The sequence below is a fragment of the Carettochelys insculpta genome, chromosome 24 (assembly GCF_033958435.1).
Source record: "Carettochelys insculpta isolate YL-2023 chromosome 24, ASM3395843v1, whole genome shotgun sequence".
Taxonomy (NCBI): domain Eukaryota; kingdom Metazoa; phylum Chordata; order Testudines; family Carettochelyidae; genus Carettochelys; species Carettochelys insculpta.
Genome location: NC_134160.1, coordinates 19072394 through 19090021, shown reverse-complemented (window position 1 = coordinate 19090021; position 17628 = coordinate 19072394). Strand labels below are relative to the sequence as shown.

General features: G+C 44.8%; 1 protein-coding gene across 9 annotated transcripts in view; it reads left to right on the top strand.

Moving 5' to 3' along the window:
- EYA3 (EYA transcriptional coactivator and phosphatase 3) overlaps positions 1 to 17628 on the top strand; it is a 166469-nt gene that overhangs the window by 99301 nt on the left and 49540 nt on the right. For 6 of the 9 annotated variants that reach the window (XM_074976649.1, XM_074976657.1, XM_074976652.1 and 3 more), the window contains 4 exons: positions 562 to 704; positions 7595 to 7732; positions 15501 to 15586; positions 16869 to 17052. In XM_074976649.1, coding sequence (XP_074832750.1) covers positions 562 to 704; positions 7595 to 7732; positions 15501 to 15586; positions 16869 to 17052 — 551 coding nt within the window. The remainder of the gene's footprint in view (positions 1 to 561; positions 705 to 7594; positions 7733 to 15500; positions 15587 to 16868; positions 17053 to 17628) is intronic. The other 3 variants (XM_074976650.1, XM_074976655.1, XM_074976654.1) reach the window with 3 other exon arrangements.

The following is a 17628-nucleotide window of genomic DNA, read 5'->3' as shown; positions in this document are numbered from 1 at the left end:
GTCAACCTGTGGAACTGACTTATTTTGAAATAGGTAGGCCTCATTCGACGAGAACTAGTGCTGGTTTCAATATAGGGGTGGTGAAGACACGGAATAGGACCTATTTCAAAATTGGGCACATTATGGCTTGTTTCAAAATATGGTCAGTTGTGTATAGACACTCCATATCAAAATAGCTAAGGGCTATTTCAAAATGCATTTTGTGTGGAGAAACATTATTTTGGAAAAAGCTCTTGCGGAATAGCTTATTTTGAAATAAGACTGCTGTGTAGATATACCCTTAGACTCTTCTGAAAGTACTGAAAAGTGTGAGGGAACATCCTGGCTTTCTGGATGGCGAGCACCCACATTGCTCTAAGGCTTCCTTGGGAAAGAGGGGTGGTTGACATGGCAGAAAATCAAGCCCAGGAGCCATTGTCTGCTTTGTTTTCTTCCTGCATTCCTTAACGAGTGCATGATCACTGTGTTTATAATTCACACACATTTCTAATGCACCCTTTTGGGATGTTCTTGTGCATGCTTGAGAGCTGCATATTGTGAACATGTTTATTCTTTTTGTAGGCCATATGCGCATATCCTTTCTGTTCCTGTATCAGAAACCATGACCCCTTATCCTGGTCAGACGCAGTACCAAGCGCTACAGCAGACTCAGCCATATGCCATCTACCCTCAGACATCCCAGACCTATGGACTACCTCCTTTTGGTAAGGAGTCAACAGTAACATCATATTTTAAACTGTGTTTTCAAACTATGTATCCTTGTTCTTCCCATGTCCATTGCTTTTCTGGCAAACGTCGCTGGTGTGTTAGTGGGAAGAACTTACAGAAGAGCACATGTTTGATTTTCAGTAATAGAAACAATTGGAAATGAGGGACTGGTGTGTTTAGTTGATAGCAGTTCTGGTTTACAGTGCAGTGTCTCCATGGTAGGGCTGTCACGTTAAACAGATCTTATAAAAAACCTGCTGTACTCTGAGTTGATTCTTGTGACTGGCAGGCTGCCTGCAGGGATGTTTGATACTTGAAGATCTTTTTCAAATTATTGCTTGGCTGCTTCAGTGCTAATTTATGTACCAGGTGAAATGGGATAAAGCTCCTCTCTCATGTTGTTCTGTCTGACATCTCTGCACTAGGTATCATTTTTTTTTCCTTTCTGCTGGTACATTAGTACAGGCTTATTGGCCACCATTAAAAGACCTGTTGCTTCACCTCACATTGCACTACATGTAGATGGCCTATCACACTGTCCCTGTGATTACTTAGCTAATAACCAATATTTAGTTCCATAGTTCCTGTTATGTATTAAGCCACTGAAACAGATGGTTACATTTCAGCAACATTTAAGATCTGCATTCGTCATTTCACGCTGTGGTTGTACCACTGAATTTCCCTTTGGATTTTCTATTACGAATCCCCAGAATAATAATAACCCCCCCAAAATGAGTTAGACTCCCAAGAAATTGTGAGATTGTCTCAAAATATCAAGAGAAACAAAAATGAATCTTTTCTATTGGATTGCATACCATTTTTTGGACTCCGCTGCCTTCTCTCTAGTTTGTGGGTGGCAATTTCGTTTTGGAAAGTTTTGCAAAGTGAATTAGATTTGTCTCACTTTTATTAGTGAACTGGATTTTCTCCTCAGCTCTGCTTGGTGAAATGGGGTTAGCTCTGTTACCTTATTTGTGAAATGGGAGAATTAGTGTGTTTCTGGGGGTCAAAATATTCATGTTAAAAAAGCTGACATTAGTGTGAATGATTCCTCATGTGATCACCTCCAGAGTACATTCTTTTCTGTACTAGTGTTCAGCAGTTTGCCCTTTGATAGAATCAGAGAACTGTAGGAGTCGAAGGGACATTGAGACATCATCTAGTTCAGCCTGCTGCGCTTGTGACTGGACTAGGCATTATCTAGATCAGTCCTGACAAGTGTGTGTCTAACACGTTCTTAAAAACCCTCCAGTGACACAGGTTCATGGCTCCTGCTGGATGAAAGCAATGGAGCTTGGAGCCTTCAGGAACGTGTGTGGGGCGGGGGAGGGAATCTGTTAAAAATTCAAGTTCTTTGGAAAGTGCAAGGAATTAGGTGACCTCCTGCTAATCACTTCCAGTTTGGTTTGTGTCAATAGTGACAGATTCATTATCCTTTTTGGGGACATTCTTGGAGAGAGGCCAAGTTAATTGGTGCCAGCAGAGTCTCTACTGAATCAGGAAGTACTGTGCAAAATGAAACAACAATGTCAGTCTGTCTCTGCAGACATCCCACGGTATGGTCATGAGTGCATGTGTGTCTGCCTTGCTCTGTGTCTCGTCTAATTTCAGGACATTGAGATTCACGTACAGTTTTTTTGTTAATCTTAACATTTGTTTAACGGTTACTACTGTAGATTATGTGGGCTCTGATAATTCTGTAAACATTGAGGACATTCATTGTTGTGTGTACATTCTTATCTTCCTATGTATATTTAATTTATTCTCCTTACAGTGTGTCAATTTGGTGATTGGTAGGGTTTTGGTTTGCATTGGGTTGATGAAAATGTTTAGGTCAAGATTTTAAACAATGGCACTTAAACATTAAGTCCATATTTATGCATCAAAGAAGTGGCCTGATTTCCTAAAGCCCTAAGAGCCCTGCAGTTCCCATTGTTAATGCTTAAGAGAGAATTCTGCACTACTGCCCATGCTCAGAATTCATCTCTGGCTGCAGAATGTTTTATCCATGGGAAATGCATTCATCCTGAAAAGCGCTGCAGCTCTGTCTTTCATCCACCTGAGGCAGCTATGGTGCCAGTCCACCTGGCAGCATGAACGTTCTGGCCCAGGGGTCTGCAGCCCTGAAGCCATATGCGGCTCTTTAAGGACTTCTTTGTGGCACCCAACGCTATAATTGCAAAGTTTAAAAACAAAAACAAAAAACTCCTGATTATTTTTATAAATGGTGAACATCTGAAAGCCCTAAAATGAACAACTCATATCTAAATAGCAAGTGAGATGTGAGCTCAAAATGTTGGACAACTCCCCCTAGTGTCCTCCAGAGAGAGGGAGAGAGGGAGAGGGAGAGGGAGGGAGACAGATGGGGAGTGAAAGTCAGGAAGTCAATGGTACAAACGCACACGTAAAGTGTGAGGCAATAGAAATACAAAAAGTTTGCAAACATGCTGCAGTAAACATGTATCACATTGCAAGTCCTTGTGTGTGCCCTGCCCTTAAAATAAGGGTTACAAAAAGTACGGTTTGATGTTATTTATTCAGAACCGTCGCGTAGTCACGTGCATTGCATCTCTTGAATTATTGAGTTTTTTACCGAATTGGGAAAAAAAATGGCTGCTCTTGCTATTTTGGTTGCCAGCCCCCGTTCTGTCCCCACAGCAGCCTCTGGTGGGCAAAGCATAGCAGTGCAGCCCTTCTGGACAAGTGTGTTCTGTGGGGAGAAAAAAAACCATGCGCAGTGATGCAGAATTTCCAAGGAATTAAAGTTCATCAAAACACCCTACTCTTGGAGCCAGGTTAGGACCAAGTGGGACATCCAGGGCTGCTGAGGGGGCCACAGACTGGAGTTCAGACTTTGTGTTTTTCATTGCGATGGCTCAAAGCCACCTGAGCTGTAAAGGTCCTGTTATGGGCTTATCATGGCTGCAGAGCCATCCTGTCCATAGGCTGAGGTGGAGCAGCTGCCCCAGGCCCTATGCTTTTGGGAGCGCCCTGCAGTGGCCGCCTCAAGTGTCCTATGGGTGGGAGGGCAAGGGTTACCTGGAGCAGGGCACAGGTGACAGAGGGTGGTGGCTGGTAGCAGGAGGGGGTTGCTTCCCCTCCCCTCGACCCACACTCACCATGCGATGTGAGTGGCAGCCTTCTCTGTTCCACTCTGCCGCTGTCTCCCAGCTAGCTGAGCCCTCTGGGCAGCTGGGTTAGCCTGTCAGCCATTTGGAGAGAAGCAGAGCTCAGTGGGCCGGGAGGGGGTGGTGGAGCGGAGCAGAGCAGAGCAGGCTGCTGGTTACACCGTGTGGTGAGTGCAGGCAGGAGGGAAGGCTGGGGGAAGGCAACCTCCTGCTACTGCTGTTGTCCGTGGCCTGCACCCTGCCCTAGGTGATTCCTGGCCAGGCTGGTTGGGGAAGGGGTAAGGGTGTGGAAGGGGTGGGGCCTGTGGCACATGGGACATTGTCCAGGGCCTCATGCCTGGGGCACTGGGGAGGGAAGGTGTCCCAGGCCCGATATCTCTCCCCATTCCCCTCTTGGGATGGCCCAGCATGGATGAACACATCACTGTGCAATTTCCCTCCGCATTGTGGAAGTTCATCAAGGACACACACAGAGATGCACCTGGACGATAGAATGGTGCAGCGTGCCCAGCTGGGTGAAACAGCTGCATTTTATCGCCACTCTTACTTGGCATCACCATATACTGGATAATGAAGAAATATATTCACTACGCCAATAGGAGGCAAAGGCCCAGGAGAGCTAGACTGTCATAGTATTCTGCTACTGAACAGCATCCCTGAACAGTTACAAAGACCGACAACTTGACAAAAATATCAGGCTATGTGGGGCTCAAAATTAGTTATGCTAAGGCAAACATCCTTGAAACCCAGATGTCAATTATTGTCAATTATTAACATAACCTCAGAAGGCTGAAATATCACAAGAGTAGAAGGTTTCATGTACCTGGGCAGCACCATCCTGGTCAATGGACTTCAAGAAAGAAATGACATCAGGGTAAGGACAAGTATCAGAGGGGTAGCCGTGTTAGTCTGGATCTGTAGCAGCAACGAAGGGTCCTGTGGCACCTTATAGACTAACAGAAAAGTTTAGAGCATGAGCTCCAGCATCTGAAGAAGTGAGTTTACTCACGAAAGCTCATGCTCTAAACTTTTCTGTTAGTCTATAAGGTGCCACAGGACCCTTCGTTGCTGCTACAGGGTAAGGACAGGCACCCACAGCATTTACTAAACTCAGCAATGTCTGGAAATCAAATATATACATCACCAGAAGAAAACACAGAATTTTCAGTTCAAACATAGTTTTGGTGTGAACATACAGCTTTGAGAGTTGGAGATCTACTAAAACACGAGACAGAAAATTAGATGCCTTCAAAAAAAAGTGTGTATGAAAGATTCTGGTCATTGGTTGGAAAACTTCTTCACCTGTTATAAGATGCAAGAATTGTGGGACAGGTATTTGTCTAAACTGCTCTTGAACATCTCCAGTGACCAGAGATTCCAAGACTTCCATAGGTAGTTTATTCCAGTGCTTAACCACCCTGACAGGAGGTTTTCCCCTTAATGTCTAACCTACTGTCCTGGCTACAGTTTAAACCCATTGCTTCTTGTCCTATCCTCAAAGGTTAAGAATGATTTTCCCTCTGATTTGTGTAACCATCTATTATGTACTTGAAAACTGTTATCCTATCCCTTCTCAGTCTTCTCTTTTCCAGACTAAACAGGTTTTTCAATTTTCTGTCATATATCATGTTTTCTAGCCCTGTAATCATTTTTTTGGCTCTTCTTTGGACTATCTTCAGTTTGTCTTTCCTGAAATATGGCATCTAGAACTGGATATAGTACTCCAATTGAGGCCGAATCAGCACAGAATAGAGTGGAAGAATCACTTCTCATGTCTTCTTTGCAACACTCCTGCCAATACATCCCAAAACAATGCTAGCTTTTTTCAACAGTGTTAGTGTTCACTCATATTTCGCTTGTGATCCACCAGGGCCCCCAGATCCTTTTCTGCAGTATTCCAACAAACATGAAGTGGGTAAGTGGAAACCAACTACTATGAGGAAAGGAGGGTGCATAAAAGAAACTGCAAGAAGAACCTTTAGCAGGGAGAGCCAAATAGCTGTTTTGAACATCATGGAACAAATGGAAACAGCCGCAAATGACAGAGGAATGGAAGAAGCTGGCTTCTTCCCTGTGCACTAGCACTGGCACAAGAAGGATGCTTTAAAAAAAAAAAAAAAAAAAAAGTAAAGGAAATGTCTAGAATCTGACTACTGCCTCTGAGCCCCCCCAGAAGAGACAGTTTTGCTTTCCTCTCTCCTCTTCCTTCTTTTAAGTAGAACTTGGATATTAAATGCCAATGAACAAATCTAACCGTGCTTATAAGATTTCCCAGTTACAATGAGGACAAGGCTGTCAGAAAATTGAGTTTTATTAAGCAATTCTGTCTCTGCCACTTAGCCCTTGTGCGAATTCATGCTGTTACTTTTCACCTTATCTTCTAGGTGTTTGCAAATGGTTGCTTACTTATTTATTTGTTCGTTCCATTATTTTTATTTTTTTCTACTGGGTACAGGCGTGACACTGTAATTCCCTGGGTTGTCTTACAGGCGTGGCACTGACTGGTCTGTAATTCCCTAGGTTGTCCTAGTCCCATTTTATAGATGGGCACTCTTCTTGCCCTTTCCAGTCCTCTGGAATCTCTTCTGTCTTCTGTTTCTTTTCAAAGATCCTTGCTGATTGCTCTGACATCTCTCGGCCAGCTCCTTGAGTATTCTGGGATGCGTTTCCTCATGGCCTGGGGAATCAACCTTTAGGCTAAATATTTTTAACTCCTTCTTTCTCTATTTTAGTTTCTGATCCAACCTCATTTTCACTGGCATTTGCTGTTAGATGTCCAGTCGCCAACCTTCTTGGTAAAAACTGAAACAAAGTCACTTAGCACTTCTGCCATTTCCACGTTTTTTGTTACTGTTGATGCAGAAGTTAGTTCAGCCAGCAGTTGAGATTGGGAGTTTGAGGAGGTCTAAGGAATGCTGCTCCAGACTAGGCTGTCTCGTTGATTCAGTCCCAACCTGAATACAGTAGGCAGAGCCTTAAAGGGGCACATGGGCAGAGAAGCTGCACTACTGTGTGTGTGCCACTGTTGGCACAGGTGTTGCTTACAATTGGTTAAATTGTCAGAGACTGGAGGAAAGGCTTATTTTATGTTTACTGTTTCTTCACTTCGTGCATTTGTGAGCCCTGCCCAAGCCAGACTGGTGTTTTCCCTGAAGGCAGCTAGTCTTTTTCCCCATTTTTGTGTGGGCTTTTGCACAGAAATGGAGAAAAACTGTTTAAAAGTGACAGTCCAAGTGTGATTGTAAAACCACAGGAACTGGCAGGAAATTCAGGGGAAGGTATGGGATCTGACACTACTTTTAATGTTTTCTTTTTTTTAGGTACTGGATAGGAAGTTGAAAGCCCCTTTAAAGCTGTAAGAGCCACCTAGTGTCCATTGAAGCCAATGGAAGGATCGCCACTTAGGAAATAGATGCTGGGTTATTAGCTCACTGGTAGCAGTCTGGGCTACCAAGAATGCAAGTGCCAGAGAATGATCAGTGCCAGCATTGCAATAGCTCTTACGATGGGTCAAAGACATTTCCACCTAAAGGTTTAGAAACTAGCCTGGCTAGTGTCTGCGCTTTCCTTTTTCAGCTAGCCTTACCTTAGCTGCTCAGAATCAGGCATTTGCTATTCCAAAGTCAAAGCAACGTTGTTTTTTTATGTATGACTTTGTCAGTCATTTACTTTTGTAACTAGCAGACAAACTGCTGACGGGTAGCAAGCATGCTGTTTGTTCCAGGGTATTTGTAACTGGTCCAATTTATCTGATTCAGGTGCACTGTGGCCAGGTATGAAACCTGAAAGTGGTTTAATTCAGACTCCATCTCCAAGTCAGCACAATGTTCTTACCTGCACTACAGGGTTAACCACAAGCCAGCCCTGCCCAGCACATTATTCTTATCCTATTCAAGGTAACTTGGCATGGTTTTTAATCTACATCTCTCTCCACTAATTGGCTCCAGATTCCACAAAAAAAAGAGGTCAGCATGTCTGCTCTTGGTTTGTGCATGCTTCTCTGTGCCTTGCAAGCCATGTTTTCCTCCTATTGTATGCTCCAGACTCTGTGTGTTGTGTCTGTGCTTTGGAGTCTATCTAGAACTCTGCCTGCACCCAGCTGGCTTATGCCATGCTGATGAATCCTCATGGGCTGAGGAGCAAAGGCGGGGTGGGAAAGAGGAGACTGAATGTTGTTCACTTGCATGCTGGTCCTCAGACTGCTCGTGCAGCTGAAGCTGTTTCTTAGCAGTCCTGAGTGTGAGTTACACTAAGATTCACTTATTGCTTCTTGAAGCAAAAAGTGTTGATTTCAGTGTGCCGGCTAGGATGGCAACGATGGTCTGCAGCATTGCCAGTGTGTGCTTGCTTCACTGTACAAGGCTTGGTGGGTCACCTACAGAGTGAAGCTGTAGATACTGGGTCAGGATACAACTGTGTCCCCGACTAGGGACTCTCATTTGAATACTGCATTTATAAAACCCTGCATTTCACCCTGAATTTTTCACTGCATTGAATCATTCCAGAAAGCAACCTGCTGAGGCCAAAGAAGTGCTGCACACCTGTACAAATGACAAACGGTCACCTGCAACCAATGCATGCAAAGTTACTTGTTTCAGGCTGGATTTTTACCATTTGACTAGTGAAAGTGTGTTTTCTGGTGACAGAAAGCAAGACAGGTGAGGGTAAGGGAGATCCCTGTCGCTGTAGCTAGTCGGAAGCTGGCAGCAGTGATTCTAGGAAGGCAGTTCATGTAGTGGGAAGAGCAGAATCCAGAGCAGAAAGGATAACAGGGAGAGCTGGAGGAGTGGGAAAGCACAATGGTAGAACAGCCTGTCTGACGACTTCCAATTCTAAGGGGCCAAGGGAGATAACATGGCAGCTAAATTATTTAGAATAAAAGTTCTTTAAACGCACCCTAACAAGCCAGCTGAACTCACTGGAGAGTACGTATTCAGTGACATGAGGTTATTCTGTATTACTGGCCCAAGTGATCTGTATTTTAGTCCAAGGTCCGCACATTTTGGCCTTCAGACTTTTTACCTAAGTGATGGCTCGGGACTCTGGTGAAACAAGGGGCACTTATTGGTTTGCAGACTTGGGTGTTGTACTCAGAGGAACATGAAGGCTCCCCTAGCAGCTCAAAGGCAGCATTTTTGTGCTAATTCTGTTAGTGTATCATTTGGCTCTAACCTCCATCACCTCCAAAATCTTTATTTTATCTCGGGAAAGCACTTGTGGCCATTGGACAATTCCTTGTCCAAATCTAAGACACTTCTTTATTCCCAAAGAGTTCGTCATGGGCAAGTCCTGGGATCTGGATAAAGATGAGACCCCTGGTACCTCTTAGTGTTACAGAACTGTTCTGTACATTTCATGAAGATGATTTACAGTGTGGCATCACAGGGACACTGCATCCAGTACTAGGCCTCCATTTCCCTTTGATCTAAGTGACTCTTGTAGCCCTACAGAGCTCTGCGGTGCAGGAGTTTCTCCAGAGGATACTCCAGCTCTTCTGGTTGCTTGGCTTCCTGCCCCACTTCCCCAACCATCTGCACCACACTCCGTAGGTTCTCCTGCTTCTGGTTCCATACTGACAGCCAGACTCCGATTTTGCTCCCATGGCAAGAGTTTCTCTAGGTTGCAATGTCTTCTGCACAGGGCCCAATGGCTAAGCCAGTGTGAGAGCAGTAGGAGCAGGACACTAGGTGTTTCCCACCTCCCTTATTTCTCTGGTTTACTAGCACTAATGCAAAACGCATTTCTGTCATATCAGGAAACCTGGACTGCCATCATTGTCTTCAGCCACTGAGCGGAGTGAGCCAAGTGGAGCTCGCTATGAATAGTTGGTTCTTTTTCGCCAAGAACACATCACCTTGTGCAGGTGCTCCCTGTCTTCCCCGTTCCTTGATAAGTTATCTGTCTGGGCACAGGAATCCCAAGAAGATGATGAAATTACTCTGAGGCTTCCAGAGGATGCATTGCAGCATTCTGCTTCCAGGCTGGTGCAGAGTGCTTTCAGGCAGCTGCATTGTGTTTGATGTTCTGGGAAAGGGCGTCTTCTAAATGTGTTAAATGCCTTTTTCCATGGGCCTCCCTCTTCAGGGAGCAATTCTGCACCAGTTGTGTCTCTGCTTTTGCTTTATTGTTCTGCATTTCTCGGAGAGTTCCAGTGCACATTTTGGAGGGCAGGTCACCATTCTTGGGGATCTTTTCTTGCACTGGGGTTTTCCTTTTTTCTCTGAGGCATATCTTGGACCGGTTTTCCTTACTTTTTTTTTAACCACTTGCTCAGTTGAAGGAATCGAAGGGCAGCATCTAGATTCACCTGAGGGAGCAGGTGAAGGCCAGGAAGTTCCCAGGTGTAAGCTCTTCCTGACTGTTGTCTCCCTTAGGAGTGCGAAAACACCAATCCATCGAAAAGGTTGAGTTGTTTTCAGTATCACAATGAGGTTCTGCCACAGACTGGTATCTGTAGAAAATGATGATGCTTTTATGGCAGGACCAGGAAAGATTCCAAAGTCATCCAACTAACTAACACGGTGCCCACAGCCCTCCATAGTAGGCAGAATGCATTTCTTTTTGTGGTGCACGCCCACTCATGCCTTGATGCACATAACGAAATTTATTCCACCCATGGATGGAAAAAATTAGGGTGAATACTGATTGTGACCTAAGCTCTCATGTATGTGAGGAAGTGGGATATGGGGTGGAAACAGAAGAAGGTGTGTGCAAAATTGGAAGCCTCCTGATTCATACTGAGAGAGTCTGGCAATCAGCTGTTTATGTTAGGTGCCTGTACAAAGAATGCAAGAAGCCTGAGAAACAAACAGGAAGAATTTGAGGTGTTGCTACAGTCAAGAATTATGATGTGATTGGAATAACAGAGGCTAGGTTGTGTAACTTGCCTGATTGGAGCAATGTCATGGATGGGTATAAACTGTTCAGGAGGAAGAGACAAGGGAGGAAAGCTGGAGGAATGCCATTTAATGTAAGAGAGCAGTGTGATTCCTCAGAGTTGTAGTAGGAGTCTGGAGAACAGCCTGTCAGGAGTCTTTGGGTTAAGGTTAGAGGTAGGAGCAACAACAGTGATCGGAGGCTGAGGAAGATGAGGCTTTCTTGGGACAACCATCAGAAGTTTCCAGATCACAGGCCCTAGTTCTCATGGGGAACTTCAATCACATCTGCTGGGTGAGCAGTACAGCCGTGCACAGACAATCCAGGAAGTTTGGGGAGGGTGTGGAGTACAACTTGCTGCTGCAAGTGCTGGAGGAACCAATGAGGGGCAGCTCCTGTGGACCTGCTGTTCCCAAGCAGGGAGGGGCTGATAGGGGAAGCAGATGTGTGTGGCAACATGGGCAGTGGTGACCATGAGATGTGGGAGTTCAGGATCTAGGCAGAAAGAGGAAAGGAGAGCAGCAGATTATGCATCCTGGACTTCAGAAAAGCAGAGTTTATACTGTCCTGGGGAGCTCACAGACAAGATCCCCTGGGAGGTTAATATGAGGGGAAAGGAGTCCAGGAGATCCTGCTATATTTTAAAGAAGTGTTACTGGGCAAATTAATAGAAACAATAGTAAAGAATAAAATTGTCAGACACGTAGAAGAACATGATTTTTTCAGCAAAAGTCAGCATGGTTTCTGTAGAGGGAAGCTGTGTCTTACTAATCTATTAGAAGGGGTTAACAAACATGCAGACAGGGGGGATCCAGTGGACATAATATACTTAGATTTCCAGAAAGCCTTTGACAAGGTCCCTCACCAAAGGCTCTTATGTACATTAGGTGGTCATGGGATAGGAGGACAGATGGTTTCATGGATTGGAAACTGGTTAAAAGACAGGAAACAAAGGGTTGGAATAAATGGTAAATTTTCACAATGGAGAGGGGGTAACTAGTGGTGTTCCCCAAGGGTCAGTCCTGGGACCAATCCTGTTCAACTTGTTCATCAGTGATCTAGAGAAAGGGGTAAGCAGTGAGGTGGCAAAGTTTGCAGATGATACCAAACTGTTCAGGATAGTCAAAACCAAAGTAGATTGTGAAGAACTTCAAAAAGATCTCAGCAAGCTGAGTGATTGGGCAGCAAAATGGCAAATGAAGTTTAATGTGGGTAAGTGTAAGGTAATGCACATTGGGAAAAATAACCCCAATTATACATACAATGTGATGGGGGCAAATTTAGATACAACAGATCAGGAAATCTAATCAGGTTCCTAAATCTGAGCCAGCCTTTTTAGGTGACAAATCTGAGGAACTCACTCAGATTGAAGTGACATTAGAGGAGGTTTTGGAGTTAATTGATAAGCTGAATAGTAACAAGTCTCCAGGACCAGACGGCATTCACCCAAGGGTTCTGAAAGAACTCAAATGTGAAATTGCGGAGTCATTAACAGTGGTTTGTAACCTATCCTTTAAATCCACTTTGGTACCAAATGACTGGAAGACGGCCAATATAACACCAATATTTAAAAAAGGCTCTAGAGGAGACCCTGGCAATTATAGACCGATAAGTTTAACATCAGTACCAGGCAAATTAGTAGAAACACTAGTAAAGAATAAAATTGCAAGGCACGTAGAAGAGCACGAATTGTTGGGCAAAAGTCAGCATGGTTTCTGCAGAGGGAAGTCGTGTCTAACTAATCTATTAGAATTCTTTGAAGGGGTTAATAAACATGCGGACAAGGGGCACCCAGTGGACATAATATACCTAGATTTCCAGAAAGCCTTTGACACGGTCCCACACCAAAGGCTTTTATGTAAATTAGGTGGGGTGCTGAGAGGGTTGGCTGATGTGATTGCAGAGCCACTGGCCATTATCTTTGAAAACTCATGGCAATTGGGAAAAGGCAAATGGAGTGCCCATCTTTAAATAAGGGAAGGAGGAGGATATGGGGAATTAGACTGGTCAGCCCACCTCAGTCCCTAGGAAAGTCCTGGAGCAGGTCCTGAAACACTTGGAGAGGAAGATGATCGAGAAGAGTCAAAATGGATTCACGAAGGGCAAGTCATGCCTGATCGCTCTAATTGCCTTCTATGGTGAGATAACTGGCTCTGTAGATTCAGGGGAAATGATGTATGTGACATACCTTTGACTTTAGCAAAGCTTTTGATGTGGGATTCTGCCATATTCTTGCCAGCAAGATAAAGAAATAAGGCTTAGATGAATAAACTACAGCGTGGCTAGAAAGCTGGCTCAATTGTTGGGCTCAACAGGTAGGGATCAACGGCTCGAAGTCTGGTTGGTAGCCAATATCAAACGGGGTGCCCCTGGGGCTGTTTTGTTCAACATCTTCAATGATGATCTGGATGATGGGATGGCTTGCACCTTCACTAAGTTCATGGATGACACTAAACGAGAGGGAGAGATAGATACCCTGGAGGGTAAGGACAGAGTGACCTAGACAAATTGCAGGATCGGGCCAAAAGAAATCTGATGAGATTCAACAAGGAAGAGTGCAGAGTCCTGCACTTAAGATGGAAGAGTTCCATGCACTGTTACAGGCTGAGGACAGACTGATTAAGTTATAGTTCTGCAGGAAAGAACCTGGGGATTACAGTGGATGAGAAGCTAGATATGAGTTAACAGTGTGCCCTTGTTGCAAAGAAAGATGATAACATAATAAAGATAACAACATAATGTGCTGCATCAGTAGGAGTATTGCCAGCAGCTCAAGGGCAATGATTATTCCTCTCTATTTGGTACTGGTGAGGCCACATCTCTGCAGTGTTGCATCCAGTTTTGAGGGCCCCCCACCCCCCTACGGAAAGGATGTGGACAAAATTAGAGAGTGTCTAGTAGAGAGCAACAGAAATTCTTGGGGCTGGGGTGCATGACTCCTGAGGAGAGCATGAAGGATTTGGTCTTATTTAATCCCCAGAAGAGAAGAAGGGTGGGCGGGGGCGGATTTGATAGCAGCCTTCAGCTACCTGAAGGGGATTTCAAAGGGATGAAGAGAGGCAGTGCTCAGTGGTAGCAGATGACCGAACAAGAAACAGTGGTCTCAAGTTGCAGTGGGGCAGGTCTGGGCGGGTTATTAGGAAAATACTATTTCCCTTGGAGGGTGAGGAAGCTCTGGAATGGGTTGCCTAGGAAGGTGGTGGGAATCTCCATCCTTAAAGGATTTTAAGGCCAGTCTTGACAAAGCTCTGACTGGGATGATTTAGTTGTGATCTGTCCTGCTTCAAGACAGGGCGTGGATTAGATGACCTCCTGAGGTCTCTTCCCACACTAATCTTCTATGATTGTGTCTCAAAGAGTTGTTGATAAGTATCAGAGAAGTAGCTTCGAGAACAACAAACAGTCTCGTGGCACCTTATAGACTAAAATATTTTGGAGCATAAGCGTGACCCTCATGCATCTCACAAAGTGGGTCTTTGCCCACAAAAGCTTATGCTCCAAAATATCTGTTAGTCTATAAGGTGCCACGAGACTGTTTGTTGTTCTCAGAGTTGTTGATAGTTATCTCAAGTGACTTTGTCCAGAAAATTCTTGTGCTTTCCCATAGATTTTAAAGGTTAAATATCAGAAGTTCAATATGAAGTAGCTTTTTATGTAATGACCAGAAGATTTACCTGGCGTTGCTTGGGTCCTTCAGGGCAGGAGGCCAAGCAGGTGGAGGAGTGCAGGCGGAATCTTGGAGATGGGGTCGAGGGCTCAGTGCAGGGGGTGGGGGCAACTGGTGGCTGCTCCCTAGGGCAGGCCTGGTGTCTCATTATTGCCAGCTGGGGGCAGCAGGGACTGCAATGCCCAGCTGCTGACATTGCTTCCAGGACCAGCCCAGACTGGCGAAGGCTGCACTGCCCAGCCGCCAGTGTTGCTCCCCCTAGTGTGGCATAAGCTGCGCAGCACGGTCAGTATCTGCTCTATGGCTGTCAGGGCAGCACACTTACTACCCCCATTCTGGAGCATAACAGTCCCTTGTGCTTGCTGCCCTCCTGTGCTCATTCTGCACTACAACTGTTCCTGGTACCAGACTCCTCCATTTCCATCTGATGAGAAACAGTCACGCTCTAGGCACATCCCATTGTCCTGGCTCAATCAACCCCTGCCCTTGCTTAAAGTTATGGTAAGAGGAAGTTGCTTACCAAATTTGTCGGTTCTCTCTCTTATTGTTTAGGAGGAGTGTTTGGATAAACAGGTTCACAGATGGACAGATAGCCACAGAATGACAAATGCACAATCTCTCTCTCTCTCCCAAAGATATGGTCGATTTAAGTGGGCTTTAGTATTTCCAGAAGCTGAGTTCAATGGGATCAAGTATTTGAAGGCCTCATCCATACTTTTGGATAAAATGTTATCAGAACTAATTGAAATGCTATTCAGATACTGTCTGTGTTGATTTGTGTTTATATTGTAACATAAAGACACATGAATACATGCTGTATTCTTTGTCCTCTGAAAATCTGAAATTCAAATTAATAGAGAAACACATCACGGTAACCTAATTTTCGCTGCTTGCATGGCATGAATGGAAGGGGCACAGTCTTTTGAAAAGTGTTTTGCAGTACATTGTTAAAACATAGTTTTAAAAAGTTACTCTCCATCTCTACTGAGGTAGCAAGCTCTGTTTAAGCTGTTAGAGAGTAGTTGGGGCTAGAAACATAGGGCTTCTCCCTTGTTATGTTGTTATAATGAGTTAACGTACTGTCCTTCTTTCATTTTTTTTCTTTTTAATTTTTGTAACAGCAGCAACTAGCAGTGCTAGTCCAGTCTCCACGTCCTCAACTGTTGTCAACATTTCAACACCAGCAGTAGCCAGCATCTCTCACCAGGTAAAGCTTCTTGCTTCTCCGTCACATCTGGTGTAGATTTTGTGTTGATGTTTTCTGGCTTCATGGTAATTGAAGTATCGGAGGGGTAGCCGTGTTAGTCTGGATCTGTAACAGCAACGAAGGGTCCTGTGGCACCTTATAGGTTAACAGAAAAGTTTTGAGCATGAGCTTTCGTGAGTCTGTGCTCACGAAAGCTCATGCTCAAAACTTTTCTGTTAGTCTATAAGGTGCCACAGGACCCTTCATTGATGGTAATTGAAGTGTAACTGCTTTTACGTGTTTGAAAGTGCCGGGTTATTTTAAGGCTAAATATTTGTATCCAGTGCCTCTTTTTAAACAAAAGAGGTGCTAGTACTCAGCTGGCTTCCAGCCAGTCCCGTGGCTGATGAGGTGCCAGTACTCAAGACCGGCACAAAAAGTGGTTCCCAGAGCTTGTTCAGTGTCTCCTTTTCTTGACAATGACGGGGACAAGTTGGTGCATAAATTCAATTCAAAAGTCTAATACTTGGTCACTGGATTTACAGAGAGCAAGTTTGCTGTGTGTGGAGGACTAGTTATGTGGTTAAAATAGAGGAGAGGGAGACAGTCTGTTCCTGACGATCAGATTTCTCCTTCTGCACCTTGAATATGTTATGTGACTTCCCTGTGCATCAGTTCCCCCACAATGTCAATTTAAAAAGGCGCAGGGCTTGAGTAACCCTAAAGCACTTGGAGATCCCCATGTGGAAAGCACTACAGAAAGGGTAGATAGCAGCTTAGGACTTCTGTATACTTATACTACAAGAGGCAGCAGCAGGTGGGTTGATGGAAGTGTTCACTGACCTTGCTTGCTCAGGGGATTGGACTGACATAGTTGTGCCACTTGCTTTTCAAGTGGTGACCTGGCCTTAGCTTCTATAACAAAGGATATAGTCACACAGTTTTTTAAATCCTTCTCACCTTCCGTCAGCAGTGGGGACTCATCGCCGCAGACAAGATTGTGAGCAGACAGAAAATCCCTCTGGTGTAGATGGAATTTAAAACCTGTTTGTTAGTAGGCTGTCCCATTTCTTTTCCTGCTGGAAATCTGTAGTGGGTGATCCTGTCTGCCTGCTTGTTCTTGCTCCTCCCACTTGGGGGCCAGCTCTGTCTGATGTAGAGCTCTCTCGCAATACTGGGGGAAAGGGGAGACAGCTTGGGCTTTGCTGACGTTTCTGTCCAAAAGGCATTCCTGCCCCGCAGCCCCTTTGGTGACAGTAAGGAACAGCCTTGTCCTGACTTGTTTGAGTCTTTCTTCAAACAGGAATATTCAACCTACACAATTCTTGGCCAGAGCCAGTTCCAATCTTGCTACCCGAGTTCTGGCTTTGGGGTCATAGCGCCAGCAAATAGCAGCCTGGAGAGTAGCACATTAGCAGCCACCACATATCCAATTGAAAAAGCAAATGCCATGGTGCCTATGCGGACAACGCAGAGACATTTATCTGGTAAGTGCTGCAGCTTTAGTCAGGTGGATTTCCAACCTCCTCTACTGTACAATGCACTAGCAGGCCTGGGGAAACTGTAGTACAGAAGCGTAATGAGGGGCATGCTGTGCTGATATGCGTACTCCATCCATCTTCAGGGAAGGATGTTTGTCAGTTTGCTTCTCATTTGGGCCTAAATTGTCTGGGTTCCTGACCCTCTCTGCAACCTGTGCTTCCCCCTACACACCCTTCAGGATGGGGAAGACTGAGGAACTGTTCCAAGAAAAGTTAATTTGGGGATGATGGCCATCATGCCCTCTCTCAATAGCATGTTCTCCTCTATAAGGTAGGCCTGCTGTGTCACTGCACTGCAGGTATCCAATTCACTGCTGTGCAAAGCACTTTGGGATACCTTTGCTTTATAAGTCACCCTCATGAGAACAAGTATCAGAGAGGTAGCCATGTTAGTCTGTATCTTCAAAAACAACAAGAAGTCCTGTGGCACCTTATAGACTAAGCGATGTTTTGGATCATAAGCTTTGGTGGACGAAGACCTGCTCTGTCAGATGCAAAGATCGCCTTCTGCAGAGAAAAGCT